Source organism: Tympanuchus pallidicinctus, unplaced genomic scaffold (genome assembly GCF_026119805.1).
Source record: "Tympanuchus pallidicinctus isolate F22 unplaced genomic scaffold, pur_lepc_1.0 scaffold42, whole genome shotgun sequence".
NCBI lineage: Eukaryota > Metazoa > Chordata > Aves > Galliformes > Phasianidae > Tympanuchus > Tympanuchus pallidicinctus.
The window spans coordinates 85,871-108,532 of NW_026294761.1; the positions used below are offsets into that span (position 1 = coordinate 85,871).

At 45.3% G+C, this 22,662-nt stretch overlaps 3 protein-coding genes across 21 annotated transcripts in view; all 3 read left to right on the forward strand.

Moving 5' to 3' along the window:
• The window catches only part of AAK1 (AP2 associated kinase 1), a 63,032-nt gene extending 55,681 nt beyond the window's left edge, over nt 1-7,351 (forward strand). For all 16 annotated transcript variants that reach the window (XM_052702057.1, XM_052702058.1, XM_052702056.1 and 13 more), the window contains one exon: nt 2,752-7,351. In XM_052702057.1, the coding sequence (XP_052558017.1) occupies nt 2,752-3,851 (1,100 nt within the window). In that variant the 3' untranslated portion in view covers nt 3,852-7,351. The remainder of the gene's footprint in view (nt 1-2,751) is intronic.
• Nucleotides 7,352-7,887: 536 nt separating this feature from the next.
• NFU1 (NFU1 iron-sulfur cluster scaffold) lies at nt 7,888-19,346 on the forward strand. Of its 2 annotated transcripts, XM_052702077.1 has the most exons (8): nt 7,888-8,075; nt 9,934-10,040; nt 11,923-12,058; nt 14,035-14,101; nt 15,221-15,335; nt 16,352-16,415; nt 18,413-18,587; nt 19,115-19,346. In XM_052702077.1, the coding sequence occupies exons 1-8, from the start codon at nt 7,903-7,905 to the stop codon at nt 19,160-19,162; spliced, it is 885 nt and encodes a 294-aa protein (XP_052558037.1). In that variant the 5' UTR covers nt 7,888-7,902; the 3' UTR covers nt 19,163-19,346. The 2 variants fall into 2 exon arrangements, with proteins under 2 accessions (XP_052558037.1, XP_052558038.1); XM_052702078.1 differs by lacking the exon at nt 9,934-10,040 and having other exon boundaries at nt 8,053-8,075.
• Nucleotides 19,347-21,563: 2,217 nt separating this feature from the next.
• GFPT1 (glutamine--fructose-6-phosphate transaminase 1) overlaps nt 21,564-22,662 on the forward strand; it is a 29,148-nt gene continuing 28,049 nt past the window's right edge. For all 3 annotated transcript variants that reach the window (XM_052701963.1, XM_052701962.1, XM_052701964.1), the window contains exon 1: nt 21,564-21,852. In XM_052701963.1, the coding sequence (XP_052557923.1) occupies nt 21,579-21,852 (274 nt within the window). In that variant the 5' untranslated portion in view covers nt 21,564-21,578. The remainder of the gene's footprint in view (nt 21,853-22,662) is intronic.

A 22,662-nucleotide genomic window follows, 5' to 3' on the forward strand; every position in this document is an offset into this window, starting at 1 on the left:
CAGAAGGGGGGGAGCTCACTTTCTTCCTGCATTTTTCTTGCAGTTAGTGAGTGCAGGTGGTGCCCTCAGATTCCTGCCCTGCCCACTTTGCACAGTTGTTTGCACTATGCAACGTGTGCCAAAACCAGAGCATGAAATCTCTTATTTCTGGAAGTGAAGGACACTGGAGCTGCTCCCCCTGTGCTATGCAGCAGCTTTGGGTAAAAGTGCTTCATTTTGCTGCCTGAATTGTCCAGTGATATGGGAAGGGTGCTACAGAGCTTCAGCTTTTGGTGGTTTGCTATTTCAAGAATGAAGGAATGAGAAATTTGTTAACCTTTTTTAAAGGTCAAGCTAGTAATCTTGCTTAGTAGTAACTGCACAGGTTTTTTAGCTGCCTGTTACCATGTGTTGTTGAGACCTTCCTGTCTTCAGCCAGATAGACTTACTTGTTTGGTTGAGAAGCAGCATTAGGCTCCAGGAATGTCTCTGCCTTCCCCTAGTGTATAGGGCTCAGATCCAAAAGTGAGATCATCTCAGTGGCTCCTCTGCCTCCTTGCAGCCCCTGTAAAAGGGAGAGGAAATGTTTTACAGCTCACCCATCAGCTATTTCAGTACCTTGTCGCTTCTGGTGCTTCCTATGGAAGGCAGGAATCTTGTGTGTCAGTGTTATAGCTCGGGTTTAAGTCGTGTCTTCGAGTTGCTCTCTGCATGTGGGATTGTAACCTATTTTCTGGGGCTTTGCAGGCAATCTGGAAGCAGAAGCTTTGCTTCCCATGCCTTTTGTATGGCAGGGTGTGCTCAGGTATGCCAAGGTGGGTTTGTCACTGAGGTTTTCCCTTAGTAATAAATCTGTGCCTGCATACAATTGGGGAATTGCTCCTTTTTCCGGATAATTGCTTTGTATCTAACTGCAGAATAAAAACAAATGTACTCAAACATCTGAACGTAGGAGGTTATGGGTGGAGAGAGGAAAGGTCTGAGCCATTGTCTGATCAGATGTGTGCCCAGCTGAAGTGAAATGCTGGCACTATAGCAAAACTGTTTGAGTATTCCAGGCTTTTCTCACTTATGATGGGCAGGAGAGTAAGAAAACAATGGAATTTTTTTTCCCCTCAAAATAAAGCATTTTTGCCTGTCCTACAGTGCCTCCAGATTTGGAGAGGCTGCTGCTGTCCAAAACCAACCTACAGCCTGTCGACCCTTCTCTTACTCTGTCCCAACTGTCATTGCTTACATGAATATAGGCACAACCAATGCAAGCAGCTCTTTAAAAGGAAAATCCTATTCAGATGACTTGGTTCCCCAGTTCTTGTGATAACTGGATCATTGGTTTGCCATATTCTCTATGATAAATGCGTTTTTCCTTTTCTTGTTTTGTGAATGCTGTGTTTCAGTGAAGGCTGGGTTAATGCAGAGGCATTTGTGTGGTACGGCAATGGGTCTTGCTCTGTTTCTCCCTGTAAGCTCAAAATCCCTTGAAAATACCTGGTGACATATAACCTGGAAGAAGAAAACACTATAGACATATCCTGTTATCAAACTGAGCTTAGCATCTAAGGTTAAGCCATTGCTGGCAACGTGGGCTTCAGGAAAGATTGATAGTATTTTTGTAGAGTAACTTACAGAATGTTCACGTATCTACACTGTCTTTACTTAGCAGTGTAATGTATCAAAGTGAATAGTTTCCCAATAAATAATGATTTTGATGCCTAATGAATGAGTGCTGTGTCTTTAATTGAGATGTGGCTAAGGCTGAGTTAACTTTGTCAAAAGATATGTAAATCTAAACCACTAAACAGGGCAGATTAATGTTATTATGGGGACATGACAGTGCTGTTTTGTCACCACAGGGGTGGTTGGGTAGAGCCTTGTTGGTCAGTGGGCACTAAACCACCTCCCTTGTTCTTCCTGCAATTCGTACTGCTTAGATCTCACGTGCTTTTTCCTATCCTCTTGCTAACATGAGTCCAATGACATACTCCTAACCTGGCAATAGTTCTTTGAAGGTAAGAGATCTTCTGTTCTGTCTGTCGTGAGTCTTGAGGCAAAACCAACCCCCTCTTGGGCTCCTGTAGCTGGAGAAGAGCAGTACAGCAAGCACTGTCCTATTAAACCAGCAAGAAGCCAGCCAGATTGGTATAGCGATGTTAGCTACCTCATTTGCAATCGTGGTATGGGTTGTTTAAAATCACTTGTCTTGCAGTGGTTTAAAATAGTGCTGCTATAGTTACCAGAATTCACCAAAAGCTCTAGGCTGACATTTAGCAGATTGGAAGGCATCTCTGCCTGTTCTCTGTGCCTGGGTGCGATTCCACATAGCTGTGGGCTGGCTTGCACCAAGAAGCAGTGCGAAGCTGTGCATCTGCTGGTAGGACGCTCCTGTGTTGATAAGCAGAATAAAACAACAAGAACTGGGGCCTCCCACTAGGCAGCAGTGTGGCAAAGTCCAGAGCTCTCTGGTTGTGGTTGTGAGTGGCACAGAACTCCTGTGGAGCAGTGCTGAGTGTGCCCATTTGTCTGTCAGACATCTCCCATCTCCTGAATCTCCCTGAGCTGTTAAGCGGTGCTGATCTGTGTCCCTTTGCGTGCAGTAAATACTCTCCCTGGCATTTTGATTTTATTTAATTTACACTCTCTTTTCCCTTTTTTTCCATGTGTGGTGGTGGTTTAAATCTGAATATCATTACATTTCTTGTGTGCTAAGTACATCTCATCTTTCTTTGCAACTTACTGAGTGATGCTTTTTTTTTTTTTCTTTTTCATTTTTAGGTCTGCAGAGGGATCCTGCCCTGTTTCCAGCTGTACCTCTCGATCTCTGCAAAGGTCCCACTGCCAGCGATGGGCTTGCTTTGTACAAGACTCAGCCAGAGGTGAAAACGCAGACCAGTGCTGAGTTCGACTATGCCACACGTGATGGCCCTTCAAGCAACAGCTCCTTCTACAGTAGCGAAGGTGAGGGGACAGACCACGAAGGGGACATTCTGGATTGCAGTGGCTCCAGGCCTTTGCTGTTGGATTCGGAAGAGGAGGAGGAAAGCTGCAGGCCGGGTGTGGGCTTCCTGCAGGCCGGGCCCAGGGAGAGGAGGGACATTTCCAGGGAGCAGCACCCCCACACGCAGGCCGCGGAGACACCGTTCCCTGCCTTCCAGTCGCAGTCTGGGGAGGTTTTTAACGAACCTGATGTCTTTGCCACAGCTCCTTTCCGCAGCTCCAGGAAAGCACCCGATGAGGCAGATGTCTTCACCAAAGCTCCTTTCATCTCCAAGAGCAGTGCGGCTCTCCGACACTCAGAGGAAGCAGATGTGTTCCTCAGAGCCCCTTTCACCAAAAAGAAGAGCATGGAGGAGTTGTTGTCTCACAGTGTGCCCAAGGAATCGCACGTGTTCCTCAGCCCAGCAGCTGATGTCCAGCACAGAACCACCCCTGCGTTCCAAAGCCTGGATGCGGTGGTCTCCGGGCCATTAGCAAGGCTGCAGTATCCTTCCGGCTTTGGTCTGCTGAGCAACCTTCCTCCTTCTGTGAGAGCAACAGAGGAGCACAGCCCTCCTCCAGCCATGCAGCTGGAACCCGGCGAGCGCAGCCCAGCCCAGCCCAGCCCTCAGGAATGCATGCTGGGCCCGGTGGCGAACAGTCGGCCTTTCCGTCCGCAAGCCTTGTCCAAGTACTCCCGTCACTACAGCCCGGAAGATGGGCCTGGTCTCGACGTCCAACCCATCGCTGCTTACAAAGTGGTTTCTCAGACCAACAGGCAGGCCATAGCAGGCTCTGTCTCCCTTGCCCCACTGGCTGCCAGGACTACGGAGCTGCCCGCAGCCGATCCTTTTGCTTCAGCACCATTTCCTTCCAAAGCAGCAAAGCAAAAGCCTTAATGTGCTGTGAGCTGGGGGTGTTCCCAGCAGAACACTTCCCACAAGACCTCAAAACTCTTTGTCGAATTGGTTGGCATATATTATATATGTATGCCAACACATATATAATTTTTCAGTCAGAACTCTATTTGCAGTGATATAGTAGAACCGTTTAGAACCGTTTTAAGTTATGTTAGCTAGTCGGAATGCCTGGCTCTCAGGATCCTCATATCCTCTTCAGTTACTTCTTTTCTTCCTCCTCTCACTGCCTTCCCCAAGTTATTTTGTCAGCAATATGCCATACCTTCTGGCTCTGACTAGGGAAAGGCACTGTAAGGTTAATTAACTGGCATTTTAATTACAGAGCAAGTCAAGTGGGACTGGCTGGTGCTATGGCAAGGAAGCTATTTCACAGGTTCAGGGCTTATAGAGATTTCCCATTAGTTGGGGCTTCTGGAGGACAGCAAGGTGACACTTCTTGCTGCTGATGGTGACAGTGAGCCTGGCAGCTCCAGGGTATGTGTGTCATGCATGAAGTCAGTCAGTGTCTTCTGTTGCTTGTCTTGCTCTGCTCTGTTGCAAATGCTCCAGATTAGGAATTAAAGCTGCAGGAAAGAGATCTGTTGGGCTGTTACATGGAAAATTAAAAGATCAAGAGTGTGGGATTTCCCCGAATGTAGGACCCAGAAATCTGCTTTTGGTGTTATAGAGTATGTGAGTATGTAAGTCCTGTGGAAAAGCGTATTGTGAAGACACCTAGATGGCTTTCCTGGTCTGTGTGTCTCACTTGGTGTAATTTGGCCTTGTCTGCAGTCTGGTTCAGCTGGTAGATGCCAGCAGAGAGCTTGACTTTGGGTTTATCATTTTGACCTTTTATCAACTAAGATGATCTCCAACAAAATCTGTTCATGCTCCTCTGGGAATATTTGGTGTTCTTTGGATATCTTGTGCTTCCTGCTGTGTTCCCAAAGAGAAAGGCAACTTGTTGCTGATTGTTCTGCCTTTGGAGCAGAATCCTGATGCTGTGTTTGGTGGAAAAATAGTGCTATCCCTGGCCAGCAAAGGCTGTAAGTGTGGGCTGCTTTCAGGTTATCTAGATGTGGGGGCTCACAGTCGCTGTGTGGTGTTCCTGTGTCAGGCATTGGTGCTGCAGGATGTCTCCCAAGAAAAGTGTTTCATTTTCATTTTCAAGGGCTTGACATCTGGGGAAGAATCTCTGTTGACTCTGGTAGTTTCTACTGAATGCCTTAGAAACTTTGCAGTGTCTGTTTCCTGAGGGAATTTGATCCTCATCCTGTTAGGTCAGAGCTTTGCACTGAGGATTGAGGGCAGAATTCCCTTTTGCTGAATTATGGCCAGCAGGAAGGGGAGGGTGGAAAAGCCCCAACCAGCAGGAGGTGGAGAGCAAAGCACAAGTAGAACCCCAATCTCGGTTTCCCTCCAATATCTCCAGTTGCAAGAGGTGAGCCAGTGCTGCTGCTGGATGTGTTCAACCTTGGGATTGCTGGAGGGCAGGGAGAAGTTGGGACACCTGAGAGCAGGAGGGCTGTCAGGGTGCTGTTTTCCTGTGATCCTCCACCAGTGGTAGTAGCAGTAAATACTGTAGGGAGATTTCTGGGTTCCATGGAGATGTTTTCAACTAAGCTGAGGCTGTTGTTGATGGTGTTTCCTTCTCGTTGGGTTTTCCCATTCGAATATATCCCCAAAAGTGCAAGGCATTGCTATGTGCAAGTTCAAGGTATTAGCTCTGCTAACTGGATTTAGGTTCTCTGCTTTTCTTCAGTTTTTACTTGAAAAGTTGCCTTTGAATCAATCTGTGAAACTTCCTACAAGGTCACATCCAAGTTGCACTTGAGAAAAATAAAATAAAATTTAAAAGTAGCATAGCTGGAGAAGCATTCACCCACTGTTCAGCTCTTGCCCTTCAGACCTTGCTGCCCTGCACTGCCACAGGATGAAGGGACAGAGCGCATTCAAGTTGAGTTGGGCTGGATTTCCAGCTGGGATTTTGACAGTGGATATTCTGCAAGCACTTTAAACAGTGCCCCACAAGCTAACAAGCCTGCTAGCTTCAATGGTTTTACGTGTACTTTTGGGGTTAGAGGCAGCTTGTTTGCATCTCTGCCTGTGACTTATTAAGGAATGGGACTTATGGTTGCAGTCAGAAAACTGAATTTCAGTACAATTTTTTTCTGTATAGCATTGTCGTTTCTAATCTCCCGATTCTGCGTGGCCAGTATGGCAGCTTTAGCATGATGGATTATAATCCAAAATTTCATTTCTGTATTATGAAGCTGTTTCTAATGAAGGTGGAATGATTGTGCTTATAGTTTTCTTTACCACCTTACTGGTGCTGTTAATTAAATGAGCCTGGTATGGCCTAAATGCAGCATTTTGGGGTCAATTTTCTGAACAAAGCCACTGGTTCCACCTGTCCAGAGCTGTAGCATATCCTGCTCTGGGACCTCAGAACACACCTTGGTCCTGCAACAATCGTAGACACAATTCTTCCTCATCGCCAACTGAATGTCAGCAATGCACTTAAGACATTAATCACAGTATCTGCATGCGAAAACAAAAAGGAAGAAGCATCATGCTGGGCTCTCCATGCCTCACTGCCACATTTGCACAACAGCATGGGGCTACTGAAGCTCACCTGTGGGAATGGTGTGCACAGAGCTCACAATGCATCAGCAATCATCCTCAGTGTCACTCAATCAGGCACGGCCAAGTGAGATCTGTTTAATTGTTGAATTCTCTATCACTCCAAAGTAGGAATTGGTTACTTTAACTCAGCTTCCACCAAAGACTTTTGTGTTGGGGAGTTGAATTTTTTTTTTTTTCTCTGTGTTCATGGTGTTAATTTAAGGCCTTTCAGTACACCAAAAGACTCCAAAGCATTCTTACAGCAGGTATCCTGATGGTGAAATCTTGTTCCTCTTCTGAAACACATTCCTGAAACCTGATCCAACATGTCAGTATTCCTAAAATTATGCCACAGCCCGAAATTTCCGTTGGCCATCATGTTGTTCTTGTCTGGGGGCTGGTGATGTCCTGGGGTCTCCTGTATCCATCTTAGGGGCTGGAGATGTTCTGGTGTTCCCAGTCCCATCCTGGGACTGCTATGTGGGGTCCTCAGGTCCTATCCCAGGGCTGGTGATGTCCTGGGGTCCTCTGGCCCCATCCTAGGGCTTGGTGGTGGCTGGAGGTCCCTTGTCTTCATCCTTGGGGTTCTTCTGATCCCATCCTGGGGCTGGTGATGTTCTGGGATCCCCTGTCCCCATCCCAGGGACTGGAGGTGTTCTGGGGTCCTCTGGCTTCATCCTGGGGCTGGCTGGGGGTTTCCTGCTCCCCTCCTGGCGCTGGTGATGCCTAGAGTCTCAGATTTGTATGGCTGTGGCTGGAAATGGACGGAGTTGTGTTGTTGTTCTGGGTGTGATGTCTGTGTTCCTGGTAATCACTATGAAGAAATGTTCAAGCTGTAAACTTCTGTACATTTATTAAAGCTGTACCTGATTACAGCACGTTGTCCCTGTGCTGTCCTTCTCTGTGTGCAGAATTTGGAAATAAAAGGTAAAAAGGGCAATATTGAGGGGTCGGGGGGATGGCATTGAAGGGAAAAGGAAATATTGAGGGGGAGAGATAAATAGGAAAAAATGAAATTTTCATAGAATTGAAGTTGAATAGAGTTGAAAGGGACCCTCACAGGTCTTTCAGACCAACTCCGAACGTTGACTTAAATTAAAAAGAAGAAACTTGAAAAAAAGGAAAAAGTGAGGGGAAAAGAAATGATAAATTGAGGAAATAAAGAAGTATCGAGAGAAAAGGGGGGAGAATGAAATACTGAGAGGGGAAAAAAAAAAAGAATACAAACATAAAAAAAGGAAATACAGAGGGACAAAAAGGAAATGGAAAAAATGAAATATTGAGGGGAAAATAGGAATGCTGAGGGAAAAGATTGCAAGGAAAAAGAGGAAATACGGGGGGGGAACGACACTATTTTTTGCTCTCAGGGTGAGTGGCTGTCCCTGACACCGCGGCGGGGCGCTCGGAAAGAATCAAGGGAGCTGCAATGGCGCTGATGGGCGCGGGGGGCGCCGCCCAGGCGTGTTCCCGCCCGCGAGAGCCTCTGTCGGCCTTGGCCGCCAGGGGGCGCTGCAGTGCGCGGGGCGGAGCGGCGGCCCTGAGGAGCGCCAAGATGGCGGCTGCGCGGTGGCTCGGCGCGGCTGCGGGGCTGGGCGGCCGGTAGGTGACTGCGAGCACCGGGCTGCCCCGGGCCGGCGCACGGATCCCAGTGTGCGACCCTCATACTCGTTCCCTTCCTCTCTGAGCTCCCTGGGGCGCTCCGAGCTTTCTTGGCCTTCCCCTTCCCTGACGCAGCGGGGCGGATGTGGGTGAAGTTACGCCCTCCCCTTCCTCCTAGTTACAGAGGGGGCAGTGAGGGCTGCTCCTCCCGGAATGCCCTCTGGGGTGTAAAATGAGAGCTCATCTCCCAAAAAACGCCCTCAGGAGCTGTAATGAGGGGCTGATACCCCCCGAAATGCTCCCAGGGGTGTGCAGTGAGGGCTGACCCCTCCCAAAAAACACCCTTCGGAGCTGCAGTGAGGTCTCATCCCCCCAAAAAATGTTGTGCAGCGTATGCTGATCCCCGCAAAATGTGCTCAGGAGCTGCAATGAGTGCTGATCCCTCCCCAAAACACTTTCAGGAGCTGCAGTGAGGGCTGATCCGCTGCAAATGTGCTCAGGAAGGGGTAGTTATTTCCCCCCGAGTTGTCTTTAGGGTGGTGCAATACTGAGACACCCTTCACCCCCCCACCCCCGGGGCTGTGCACTGAGGGGAAATTCACAGCCCAGATGCACAAAGGACAGCTTAGTGATGGGCAAAGCCACTTCCCTGGGCAGGGGCTGTGAAATTAGAGGCAATCTGCAGCCCTGAATGTGGGAAATGAGGACTGTAACTAAGCTTTTGGTAAAGGGGGGTTAATTCTTTCTTTTTCCCTACACAGATAAAAGCCCTTTACATACACCTATTCATATGTTTGTGCTCACTTAGAACATCATATGTGTGGTCCTGTGCCCATACCCTCCTGTTTCTGGTTTACCTTTCTCCTTTGTTTCTCTTAAAGGAGAAGCAAACAGGAGAGAGGATCATTCTGTGTAGTTTTCCAGCACGAAGTGGGGATACAGATGGTAAAAATCCCCTTTCTTTTGTCTGCTTTGTTTTACTTTTGGAACATTTGTTTCTCTGCTTTGGTTCTTTGGTTCTCCCAGAGCTGAAGGAGGAAGAACTGTTGGGAACACATCCCTTTGTGGACTCTGTATGCAAGTCCACACAGAAGAGGGGAGTTGCAGAATCATTTAGGGGAATCATGGGAAGGGCCTTTTGGACCTTTTCTGGATTTGCATCTCCCCTGTAAAGAAGTCAAAGAAGTTATTACTCCTTTTGCCACCATGTACAGCCACACAGCCTTCTGAATTTGGCTGTCCCTTAGCTCTCCATATCCCTGACCGGTTATGAGCTGAGTTCACATGTGAAAAGCAGTATTTGTATCCTGCTGGCTGTGCAGCAAGCATTTACGCATCTGAAAGCCACCTCTGTTGCTCTGTCATTCTCCATGCTTGCTTCTCTGTTTTTTTTCCCTCTACTCCCCCACTAATGGCCTCTTGTAGTTGATTGACAGTGATAGCAAATTCTGCCTTTACTTAGCAGTGGGTGGTTGGAGTTCATCTCAGCTGTCTGATTTTCTGAAAATGAGGTATTTAATCCAATCTGGACATCCAGGTTCATGGTAGCGTCAAAACGCTCTCATGGGGTGACCTTTCTTCTCTTACAGGTATGTGAAGGAGTGTAGATTAATTTTTATGTGGTTGAAATTGAAGAATTAGGTCTGTTTTCTTGTGAAGTAGGAGAAAGGGAGAATTGAAAAATGAAAGAAAAAAGGGGGGGGTGCCACAATCTGAGCTGCTGACTCGATTTGTTGCTGGATAGGGTTGTGGTAGGAGGGGACTGTGCTGCGTTCTGGGCACAGAGGAATGCTGTAGGCTGTGCAGGAAGTACAGCCTTGTGATTTAGAAGCTCATAGTGATGTTATGATTTCTCTAGGATTTGTCACATGATGTTAAAAGGTCATAACCTGACAACTCAACAGCCCTTCCACCAACTTGCATGGAGGAAGCAGGTTCTTCCATCTGTAGTCTTGCATAATACAGGTAAATGCTAGCTAAAAATAATTACTGAGGGTGTTGTGGGAATCCATGTCTTGTGGCAATAACAGAAACCTAACTGTTCTTCTGAAATCTGAGCGTGATAAAATTTCCTGAGTTGTTTCCTGTGTGTTTTTAATGGAGTACTGTCAGTACTGGACATTTGAAGCCTGGCGAGAAGACATGCATGGCTCATTTTGTGCTTGGCTATACTTGTGTTCTATGTGCTGTTCATCTGCCAAGACCTATGAGGTGCTTTGGTGTAAAATATTTGGGCTTTGCTGCACCTCTTAATTTAAATCTTGTCTTAGTGTAAATGCATCCCTTGTAAACACCCCTTGTAATGCTGCGTCCCACTTCAGCTGCTGAGCTCAGCAAGATGAAGTGTCCAGAAAGCCGAGCAAGGAAGAAAGTACAGTTTTCATTTCCAGAGCTGTAGTGCTTTCTTTAATTTCCCTCCCCTTCAATGTGTGCCCTTCTGTGGCGTGTTAATGACATTCTGCATTAATAACACCTGCAATGGTAATGTAGCATTACGATGAAAAAGCAGTGGTTAGGGTGGGGTTTGTAATGCCTAACAGGTTTTTGGAAGCTCAACAGAAAGGAAAACAAAATCTGTGAAACGTGAGCGGTGGGCAGACACAAAGTGTTACAGAATTCAGCTGTGAACATGGCCAGTTCCCAGCAATACATTCTGATGGGGTTATTTACAGTTGTACAAAGAACTCCAGGTGGATTAATGATTGAAAAATCTGGCCATGGGAAGGCAGATCTGCAGCTGCAGAAGATGCTTATAAAATAAAGTGGTTACTCACATGGAGATGCCATTCTTAGGAGCTGACACAGCCAGCTGCGTTTCAGGGTGCTCGAGATGCTCTAACAAATGCAGTGTACTGAATATCCCCCATCCAAATCCCCTGCTGCAGGTTACCTGCAAGTTGAGCTGACAACCGGATGAGATTTTGGATGCCAAAGTGAGCAGAGCAGCTCTCCCATCCCTGTGGAATTGTCAAATCATTAAAGTTGGAAAAGAGCACTAAGATCATTCAGTCCAGCTATCAATAGTAGCTATTGTGTTGTGACACGTCTACAGGAAAACGCACTGTTAAACGTACACCATTAGACATAGAATGCTCATTTTTATTCAAATATTTTTATTCAGTTTTACACTCTTGTGTGTAAGGAACACCTGCAGCCCACAGTGAATTTCAGTAGAAATTCACTTTGAAGTATCTTTTTAACACCTTTAGTAGAATCCAGCAATTGGATCTTCAGTTGTTGGTTCAATTTCTGCAGTGTAAGTGATAGCTTACAGTAATTCAGCCAGTGTGTTACAAACAGGGTGTGGTTTGCTGTAAGTATAATGCTGAGAGACTGGGAAAAAAAAAATACAGCCGTACGCCATAGAATGGCAGAATAGTGTAGGTTGGAAAGAAACCTTCAGGATCAACAGGTCTATGACTCAGTGCTACCACCTTGAAATCGTGGCCCTGAGTGCCTCATCCACATGGCTCTTAAATAGCTGCTGGTATACCTGAACACAGCAAGGAGTGAGCATTGCATCTCTTGGTCTCAGTAGAAAGTGAGGATGGCACTGAACCTTTGCAGCTTTATATTGCTGCAGTCAGGTGCCTTTCAGTAGATAAGAGCACAAGAGGCAAAGATAAGGCTGCATTTATCTTGTTTCCTGTAAGATAATATGGCTCTGTTCATTGGTCTGAATGCTGTTGTGGTTTTTAATGCATCATTTTTGCACAAACTGCTGTGGTTGTTGCACAGTGACCACTCCAGTCTTTTCACATGCTAGATAATCAGGATCCTTACCTTTCATTTAAGCTACTTACATTTGATTACATTAACTTTCCTCCTTTTTTCTTTTAATTTCCAGTAAGATGCATGTTTATTCAAACTCAGGACACACCAAACCCAAACAGCCTGAAGTTTATTCCAGGCAAAGAAGTGCTGGAGTCCAGGACTATGGAGTTTTCCAGCCCAGCTGCAGCATTTTGCTCACCTCTAGCAAGGTATTATTAAACACATCATAATTTGTATGGGGGACCATGCAGGCTGTGTTTCGACAATTAATGTTCTAAATGCATCCTGCACTCAGGAGCAGATTGGTTGGATTTTGTTTGTTGATGTTGCTTTGCTTGTACATAAAATTGAAGATAGTCATTGCCAAAGTGGTCTGTCTGTGCTCTTGGCTCTGTTGTATGCATCATGCAGCTGGATTGATTTATTCCAAGTCCAGGATTCTTGAATAGCTGCTGCGTTGCCAGCGAGGCCTCTGGCCCTGATTTTGCACAACTGTTCCCACCAGAAGAGGCCAGATTCCAGTAGTTGCTTGGAAATGGTGTAACTTTTCAGGATTAGGAAACAGACAACCTAAGGAAGTAAGTAAATGCTCTAAATTAAATGTTGTTGCAGGTTTCAGTACCAGAATGCATAACCTGAAGTAAGAATCACCAAGCAGATAACCCAATCATACCATCTTGGTGTAGAAGGGATTTGGAGCACTGTCACAAAGGCCATTGCTTTCACATTCGCCTCCACAAACAGACTTTCCTTTATCTATTATGTGGGTGGAGAGGCATCGTTCAGAGTGAGATCCTGAAAGGCTGCAGTAAATTGCCCTGGGGAGTCCTCCATTAAGTCATTGTTGTGTATATTAGGACTGCACGCAAGCAAAAACTGCTTTGCGGGATCTCTGCAGGAAGTGTGGGGTTATCAGACATTCCAAAGATCTCTGGTGCTGCTTGAGAGCAAACAGGATCTTTACAAGCAAAGCTTTGTGACTTATGAGCAACAAATCCAATGTGAAAGCTTTTCCAGGACATCAAAGCGTGTTACTATGATGCTGAATCTGTGGGATCTGATTGTGCCAAACTACATCAGTTTACAGAGCGCAAACAGTTCTGGAAAGGTGCCTTGATGTTGTCACATATCTGCAAATAGATTTTTCATCAAAGAGAAGATTTATGTAGACCCTGCCAACGGTTTTATGGTGTGGATTGTGCAGGTTAATAGGAAACAATTGTCCATGTATGCATTGTTCTTGGCTGGATGGTGTAAAAGCACCATGCGTGTCTAACTGCTTCATGTGTGGAAATCCTTTCCCCTGGGTATTGTGAATTTTTTTTTTTTTTTTCCCTGTCACACATACCTTTGTGATAAGATTTCATTTTTCTGCATTCACTGCATTTCTTGGACACTTTTCAGTCTTTCAAGAGAATATCCTTTTCCTTTCCTTCTCCCAACTACCAGAAGAAGCCCTCCCACACTCTTTTGGCAGATTTAGCTTTTGCTTAATTATTCTGCAGATGAATTTGTTAGGTTTTAATTAAAGCATCTGTGGGAATGTGTCTTTAGACTCATTCTGTTTTTTTACACTTGAAATACTGTCAGCACTGTGCTCTTCCCGTCACCCAGGTTTTATGCTGGCACTAATCCTCTTACTGAATGGCAATGGTTGTCACTTTCCCAATGAAATTGAGGGCAATTTTGATTGAGCTCACCCAGATTAAGGCCAATTATTTGAAGTAAGTAATTTTCCTTGTGCTTGCACTAATTCTACCCAAACCCGTTGTAGAATCATAGAATGGCCTGGGTTGAAAAGGACCTTAAAGATCATCTGGTTTCAACCCCCTGCTGTGGCAGGTACCTTTGGATTGGTGAAGGGTATACAAAATACAGAGAAGATCATTTGTATATATGGAATATCACTTTGCCTCCAAAAAAAGTTTGGAGGGAGAGTAATTCCATGTAACTTATGGAAATCTGCTGTGAGATGTGTTCAGTTTTAGTGCACTTTGTGCTTCCCAGCAGGAGCTCCTGGATCTTGCTATGCTGTAGGTGGATTAACTGCCTATTTCTCTCAGTGGCTTTCTTTTCATGTGGTTATTTTTGTTTGGAAATGTATTCTAGATCATTATTTTTCTTCTGTAGAGGTATAAATAAATCTTGAGTTTGGCTGAAATCATTTTGTTTGTTTGCTTAACAGGCAGTTATTCAGAATTGAAGGAGTCAAAAGCATTTTCTTTGGGCCAGACTTCATCACCATTACTAAGGTAAGCAGGAAGGAGGTTCACACGTGCTAAAACTTCATCTGAGAGTCAGCTGCTGAGTAGATGGCCACAGGAAAGACCCAGCCACACTGATCTGGGGATGCGTAGTGGGAAAGATCCAACCACTGATTTGGGGATGCATAGCAGAGGGACCAGAGGCGGTGGTCACAAGTAAGAATGCCAGGAATATTGAAATAAATAAATGTCAGTATCATAAAAATATCCTGAGTTGGAAGGGACCCACAAGGATCACTGAGCCCAACACCTGGCTCCACACAGGGCCACCCAAAATCGTACAATCAGAGAATCATAAAGGTTGGAAAAGGCCAATAAGATCAAATCCAACCCTAGCCCACCCCACTGTCCCCACTGACCACATCCCCACAGAGCACCTCCAGGGATGGTGACTCTCCCACCTCCCTGTGCAGCTTTGCCAGTAGATTCAAACCCAATGGCTGAGAGCAGTGTCCCAATGCTTCCTGTGCTTGGGCTGTGCCCACTGCCCTGGAGGGCCTCAGGTGCAGAACCTTTCCCTCATCCACACGTTGGGTGTATGGCTGAGCACTGGAACAGGCCTCCTGGAGCAGCTGTAGGTTCCGTGCTTCCTGGAGGAAGCTGTGTGCAGCGTGTTCTGGTTTCAAGCAGGCCCTGAGGCTGGGTGAGCTCCTGGTGCTGGGGGTGGTGCAGTGTTTACTGAAGGCACAGAGCTCATGGCAGCAGAGATAAGGTGATGCATGGTAACAGTGGTGACAGTCCTGCCGTGTGACAAGCACAGGGCAATGCAGTGAATTATGCTTTGGCTCATGATCAAATAGGGCCACGACAAACTTGAGTCAGATACGGCTTGGTTAAAAAAAAGTGCCCAGTAATGTATTTCAGAAACTCTACTTCTCATTTTTTACCTTATATTTAATAGATTTGGCTTGCAAGTGAGGAAACCTGTCTGTTGACTGCTTTATGTTGAGACTTCTGAAACATTGTTGGCAAAACTACAAAATAAATTCATGCATGAAACCTGAGAATCTTTGTGATATTATTAACGTAACAGGGATTCCTATATAATTTACCATTTTTAGGAGGCAGATGCTCTGTTTTTATTTACTTTTCTTCTGATTCTTGTAGGAGAGTGAAGACCTGGATTGGAACTTGCTGAAACCAGATATTTATGCAACTATAATGGATTTCTTTGCCTCGGGTTTACCTGTACTTACTGAAGAGGCACCTAGCACAGATACAGGTAAGTCAAACTCTCCAGGAAGAGTATCTGCATTCAGATCCTTGTGATATCCAGAAGGGCCTCCATTTGCCTCCCAGTAAAGCACACAACAGAATTTAAAGTGAAAGCTGCTCAAACTGACACAGCAAAGAATGTGCAGAACGTATGTTCTACTGGAAGAAGTGCTGAACTGCCTGAAAGAGTTGTTTAACCCAACAAACAAAGCCTGAGTTTCATCTGCAGGAAGATGAGGAGTGTTCTTTCACAGGAGCTGTGCTGAGCTGCATGTTTTGGCAGCGTGGACCACTGTTCCATTGCAGTTTGTGTGCATGAAGTATTTTTGCTGTGCTTAGAAAGCTGCTGGGTGCTGCTGCACATCCTTTTTGTGTGGGCACCTAAGGTGTGCCATTGCCCTTGTCAAATCAAAAAGGAGTGTCCAGGCTTAACATTTTGTTAATGATTGGTTTTGTTAGTGATAAGTTTTACATGAATAAGAAGTGGTAAGAAGTCCTTTCCAAAATGTAATAGAAAATAACTGAGACTAACTTCCAATTTAAGCTAAGGATAGTATTTTGCTTTATATTTTTAGATTTGCAGCTTACCAGCTTGTACAGTTTTTCCTCCCCCAATGTTTCAAGGCAGAAGATGACTAATTCCTCTCCACTCTATTATGTCTAGCCCTCCTTCCAAGCACACTGCCTTCACCCATGATCTAACCTGTGAATGGTGGTTGTTGCTTCCTTTCCTTTCCCTGTTTTCTGTGCTCTTCCTCTGTTATATTGCTGTTGTCAGTTAAGGCCATTCCCCTGTACTCAAGGGAAAACTGTGAATCAATGTATAATGCCTGTGAACATTTAGGCTGTGCATGTGGGGAATGCAGGCGAGGGTATGTGCTGTGAGTCAGGCCTTCCCCTGTTGGTTTCTGGCATCTCAGCAATGTTTGTGTGCTATTTCGCATATATACATGGATATATAGTGACGGTCCTCCTAACAGGTTTCTCTCCATGTTCTGATTTGCATGTTTTTCTTTTTCAAAGCTCAGTCAGAAGAAGATGATGAAGTTGTATTAATGATTAAAGAACTGCTGGATACAAGAATAAGGTAAACCAGGCACATTGCTGCTAGTTGTGTGTGCTGTTTCCTCTGATTGAACACTTTCTATCTATTTTTTTCTGTTTAAGCAAATTATGTGCTGAACAGAGTCCATGTTACGGAGTGATTTTAGAGTAGCGCAGTCTTATGCAGTCTTACCCTCTGGAGAGCACTTAAGCAGGTGGACCGTTGTGTTTAACCCAATTACTTCTAAATAATGAAAACAACACAAATGATCGTTGCTTTCCTAGTAACATCTTTATTTTTCCCTCTGTTACCTTGACCTCTGTTTTTATTATACTTGTTTTACTTTCCCAAGAACTTCAAAGTATTCTTGTGTCATACTCTAAAAGAAGTTTACCATCAGATCTCCCTCACTGTCTGGGCTTCAGTGGATTTTGTCCTTACATCTGCTGCAGTTTAATTGGTATTTTAACTCAGTTTTAATTTAGAGCCTGGTTGTAACTAATGAAGTCTCGAGAGTGCCTATGGAGCATGTTGTTTACCGGAAGTATATTTTTATATTCATTGATTGTCTTCCAAAATGAACTGAGAGGAATAAGCAATTCGACATTTGGGGAAAAACATTTGGCATGATTTTGAACGTGTCTCGTATCAGATGGTGCCATCTTGCCCAGCTCAAATGACAGTGACAGAAGTCTTGGGTAGGTGAGAATTATGGAATTTAGTTTAATTTTTCCAGAAGTTGCACAAGATGGAGGCCTTTTATTTTACTTTTTTAGGAGCAGCAATTTAAATGTAAAATCTGAAAATAATGTTTGGTGTTCTCAAGGATGACCTGATGCACTGGTTAGTTTTCCTAGAAGGAAAGCAGGAAAAAAAGCAGAAATAAATTGACACATTTTTTTCCCCAAGAATACTGCTGTATGTGCAAAGTGCTAAAATGTGTCACAGGTGGAAAGCAGCGTTGGGCAGTCTGGCTGGACTGTGATCATTCAGATCATTCAGAATCCCTATGGCTACTTCCCAGTAGCCCTTCTTCACATTCACACAATTGCAGACAAAATCACTGCCTCTCCCCACCTCTTCCTTTGTTTCTTTCCTCTGTTGATGAGGATATTAGCAGCAGAAGAGCTCAATTAAGAGCTTCAATCAGTCTTACCTTGTTACATAGCAGGATAGCTTACAAAAGCTGTGTATAAACGAGTGGCACACATGGAGTGTTAATGTCTGATCCATCAAAAATACGTGCAAAGAAATTGTAGGATGGTGCAGGATGGAAGGAATGGGGACCTGAATGGCTCTGTAGAGCATTTTATAAAGTTAATCTAAAATGGAATCCTTGGTCACGTCCTGTGGCTTTCTGGAATGGAGATAATTAGCTGTTAGGAGTTGTTAATAAATGTATCTGATTCATAAATGATTCTGTTAGGAGTGTAGTTCTCAAAAGAGTTATTTTGGAAATCAGTATAAAGAGCTTCTGTTGGAGTGAGGGAATGGTTGGAGCTCGGTCTGGAAGAATGTTGCTATGGGGATGCAGTGACAGGGCTGGGCATTTGGTGCTTGCACAAGGAGAGCAGGCTGCAGAAATCCCGCTGGTACCAGGCTGTCATCTCACCAGGTGCTTTCTTCACCCATTTGCAGATTTTTATGCATCCTGCGGTAAACATTCATCTATTATATAATGGAAGACACCTCGGTTTTGGTGCATAAGTTGGGATGAGCATCTTTATGTGCCTTGGGGCAAACCAGTTTCTTTGCTGGCTTGATTGAGCTCTGCTCTGAGGTGTTTACCTTTGCCCTTAGAATGCCAAAGATTCTTTCTACGTTACTGCATTCACTGCAAGTATATTTTGCAGTGTGGTGAATGTGAGAGTCCAACAAAATATGAACTACTGGAAATTTGAACCAGAAAGAGAAGAAGAGCTTTAATTAATATGGCAGGCCAGTTCTTTGTGTACATTAAATTGAACTCTTCTAAAGCTTTCTATAATGGAATGGGTTTCAGCTGTGCTTACTGTGAATTGAGTATCGTTTTCTATCAGGCCAACAGTGCAAGAAGACGGTGGTGATGTTATTTACAAAGGCTTTGAGGATGGCATTGTGCAGCTGAAGTTGCAGGGTTCATGCACCAGCTGTCCCAGTTCCATCATCACCCTGAAGAACGGGATACAGAACATGCTCCAGTTCTACATCCCTGAAGTGGAAGGTGTGGAACAGGTGGGTTGGTGCGAGATAATAGAAATCTTCATTTAAATGGGGGGAATAAAGGGTCCTTCTCCCTTCCCTGCATACACAGGTTGGCACTTGAAGCCAAAGTGTAAGATAAACAGATGCTTTTAGTGGTAATGTGGGACAAAACTTGTCCCTTAAATGAAGATCATTTTGCTTTCTCATCAAAATTTGGTACAGAATCACAGAACCATATGGGTTGGAAGGGACTTTTGGTACTCTTCTATTCCACCCCCTTCTAGAGCAGCTTTCTTAGAGTAGGTACTCAGTACTGATTGTTCCTGTGGCATTAGTAGTCAGATGACCAGCTTCTATTATTTCAGCCACATTATCTCGTGGCATTTCTGATTGAAAGCTTTTGTTATGTTTTCCATGTGATGAATGTCGTCATCAGTGGCATAGAACAGTTGTTCTCCTTTGGTCTGGTGAGGATGTAATGCAATAAATTCTCCAGGCAGTGTGATGGGACTAAGAGCTTCACCTGTTTACCTGAACTACTTCTGGATTTGTTTCAGGTTGTTGATGATGATGATGATGTGGAGAAGGAAGCAAATTCTACGTGAGCTTACATCATCCACAGCCAAATCAGTATTTAGTTCTTGTATGTAAATCCTTCTCGTTCTGTGGAACAACCAAATCTGCCTTTCTCATCAGAAAAAGTCTGACACTTTCCACCTGTGAAACCTCCTCCTCCGTGTCAGCAGCGTATTCACTAATTTATTAAATGCTCTCTATTCAAAAAAAGAATCTTTTTGTTGTTTGCATCTCCTTTATACTGTGTCTTATGGAATTTATGGGCTTCTAAAAACAGTAGGGTGTCTCTGCAATGTTCTTTCATGCAAAAAAAATTAAGGAAAAGAAAAAAGGGGGGGAGGGGAGAGAAATAGAGATACAAAGTTTCTTAACTTTTTTTGCAATAGAAAAATTATTTTTTAATAATTTTTATCAAGTCTTCTTGTGAAAGTTGAAGGACTGTGCCATGGCTCTCAAAATGGGAGATTCAGGAATGTTAATTTGATCAAGTTTGGTTTAAAAAGCTTTGGATTTTTGCCAGATTTGTGTGAAAAGTAACCCATAATTTCAGCTCTTTGTTTTAGAAGGTGTAATAACGTTGCCATCAGTTACGAAAGTTACCTACGTGCTCAGTGCCACCAGAGAAATAACAGCAACAGAAACAAAAAAGGAAGTGAGTTGTCTGCTTTAAAAACCATGTATTTTTAAATAAATATTAAAAGATGATCCTTATCAGCTTTAGTAAGTAGACAGACTAATTAGCTTATTTAGAATAAAATTGCTCACCTACCATTAGTAGTCTGTTTAAACCTGCCCAAGATGATTTCTCAATACAACAGTCCAAGATGAACGCACAGTGCTTAGGGGCACAAATTGCATTTGTAGGATAGGAAAAAGCAAATGAATGTGTTTACCTATGGCATATCCTGTTTGCTCCTCCTGCTGTGCCAAAGAGTGCAGTGTGTGTGTACCTTGGCAGAGCGAGGGGAAGACGTGGCAGAGCAGAACGTGTGCCCATTTTAGAGACTAAGGGAAGAGAAATATTTATTGTTCTGAAGCTGAAATACGTAAAGCAGGCTTTGCAAGTACTTGTGTTTATTTCTTGTGCACGTAGAACTTAATTCCTTCCTGGTGTCTGGCTTCAGCAGATGGCTTGGCTAATGGAGACAGTATTTCTTCTTCATGCTGCCATGGTTTGTGGTCATTATTTGGCTTATTGTAGTAGTAGTAGTAGTCGTCCCTATGTAAGGGGCTGACAGCCTCTGTATGCTTCTTCCTCCCCTCTTTGCTAGTGTAATTCCACTGAGTCCTTATGTGGGATCTATTAAGTCTGTGGAGAATCCCTTATAGCACGCACATCAGCATGTGGCAGCCATCAACTTCGTCTCACTCTTTGGAAATTAGAAAATAAACATTTGAGCAAAATGTTCCTGTAGCTTTCACATGGTGTAATAACCCACTGTCATTTAAATTACCCACTCAGGATTTGGAAGTTGATTTAAAATCACTGTGTTTTCTTTCTCCCTGTTACAAAGCACGCGGTGATGTGTAATGTTTCTCATTTCTCAAAACCATTTTAGGCCTAATCTGTCAATTCAATGCACTCCATACACCAAAACTCATGTAGATAATTGTTTCATATATTAAATAAAATGTAGCTCTTCAGATTTGCTCTTTGTTTTTCAGTGAAGCAGTAATGGAAGGCCACAGTGAGGTCTCTGCAGAGCCTAGCTCAGCCCTTCTTTGTAGGAGAAGGGATTATGGCAGTGTCTGTTCATTGATTGGCCTGGGAGCAGAGTGCTGCATGATGTCCTCTGTGCTTTTTTGGAAGAGGGATCAACAAGGTGGTTTTGAACCAAGAACTGCAGCCAGTCATTACACTGAAAATAGCAGTGAGTGCACATTCTGGTGGGGTTTTTTTTGTGTTGGAGAAGGCTCTGGGGAGACCTCACTGTGGCCTTCCAGAACTTGAAGGGAAAGTATAAACAGGAGCGGGAACGGCTGTTTTCGAGGGTGGATGGTGATAAGACCAGGGGAATGGTTTTAAACTGAGACAGGGGAGGTTTAGGTTGGATATTAGGAGGAAGTTTTTCACGCAGTGGGTGGTGAGGCACTGGAATAGGTTGCCCAAGGAGGCTGTGGATGCCCCATCCCTGGTGGCATTCAAGGATTTACATACGGATTTTAGGTTCTTTTATGGGCTCTATTGCAGTGCCAATATAATCGAACCTTTTTCTTACAGGGAGACTTTGCTCTCTCTGTAGCCTCAGGCTTTTACTATTTAGTTATTATTTCCAAACATCATTTGGTTGTGGCAGAACCCAACGCCCTGCGGTACTGACGTGCCTGTCCGCTCGGTCACAACCCGACTTTCATCTCACAGTCCCTTTATTCCCATCTCAGTAGGCACTGTGATAGAACCGGGAAGAAGCAACAGCAGCCGGGCCACGTTGGCTGTGCTGAGTCATGCGGTTCCCGTTCCGCCGCCGGATCCTCTCCAGCAGCTCGGGAGGGGCTCCCCGTGCCGTACCCCCACCTTACGGCCGTACCGATACTCCCTGCCCTCTCACTGTGCCACGTCCCAGGGCTGGGCGGGGCGGGGCGGAGCGAGCGGCGCGGTCCAGTGACAACGCGGGATGTGCGCATGCGCTCTGCGCGCCCGCGGTGGCGGGGGCGGGCGGGGCGGCCCCGGCTGAGCGGAGAGCGGCAGCACGGATCGGAGTAGCGCGCAGCATGTGCGGTGAGGATCGGGGCCTGAGGGGCTGGGATCTACCCCTGTCCATACGGGGGTGAGGCTGCTGCCCCTGAGGTGGGGCTGACGAGGGGCCCCGTGTCCTTCTGGAGGGAGTGTCAGCGCCTCTCGGGGGTGGCTCAGCCGAAAACGCGGTGCGTGAAAGGCCTCAGTCGGGGGAGCCCGGCGGCCGCGGGGCAGCGCGGAGAGATGCGGTGTCACGACGTAGGACACGGCACTGCCTGGCCCCGTGTGCGCTGCGGGCGGACAGGTCAACCCGCGGGGCTGTGTGTGTCCAGGAACCGCGCCCCCTCCCCCCCCCCCCCCAGCGGTGCCCCGTTGGATGCTGTGGTTGTCCCACCTCATCTCTCGGCCTCAGAACTGCAGTTCATCCATCTTTCTCTCCTTACCACGTTGCCTTCGTGTTGTTCTATGCTCTGTTCGTTATTTTGGCTTGTTCCCACGTTTCCTTATTTTTTTTTCCCTTCTCCTTTTATTGGCAAAATCAGAATAGGTGCTGTCAGTGAGATAGGGATCGGCTCTGCTCCGAGGTGATGACCTCAGGTCACACCAACAGAGGTTGAGGTTAGGTATTGGGAACGATTTCTGCTCCCAAAGAGTAGTAACACAGTAGCACAGTTGCTGGTGAGGTCACCATGCGTGGAGGTGTCCCAGAACCATGGAGATGTGGCACATGAGGACACAGTGGGCACATTACGGTGGGGTTGAAGCTGGGGACTTTCTTGCTCTCTTCCAAGTCTCTTCTAGTGTTAACAATTCAAGGATTTCATTCTGCATATTCAGTTTGTATTGACTATT

What these genes read in the sequence shown, in the direction of transcription:
- NFU1 (XM_052702077.1), top strand. Translation starts at nt 7,903, where the DNA reads ATGGCGCTGATGGGCGCGGGGGGCGCCGCCCAGGCGTGTTCCCGCCCG. An exon ending in GGCACCTAGCACAGATACAG is followed by an intron (nt 15,336 to 16,351) that starts GTAAGTCAAACT and finishes TCTTTTTCAAAG; the next exon opens with CTCAGTCAGAAGAAGATGAT. An exon ending in AAGTGGAAGGTGTGGAACAG is followed by an intron (nt 18,588 to 19,114) that starts GTGGGTTGGTGC and finishes GATTTGTTTCAG; the next exon opens with GTTGTTGATGATGATGATGA.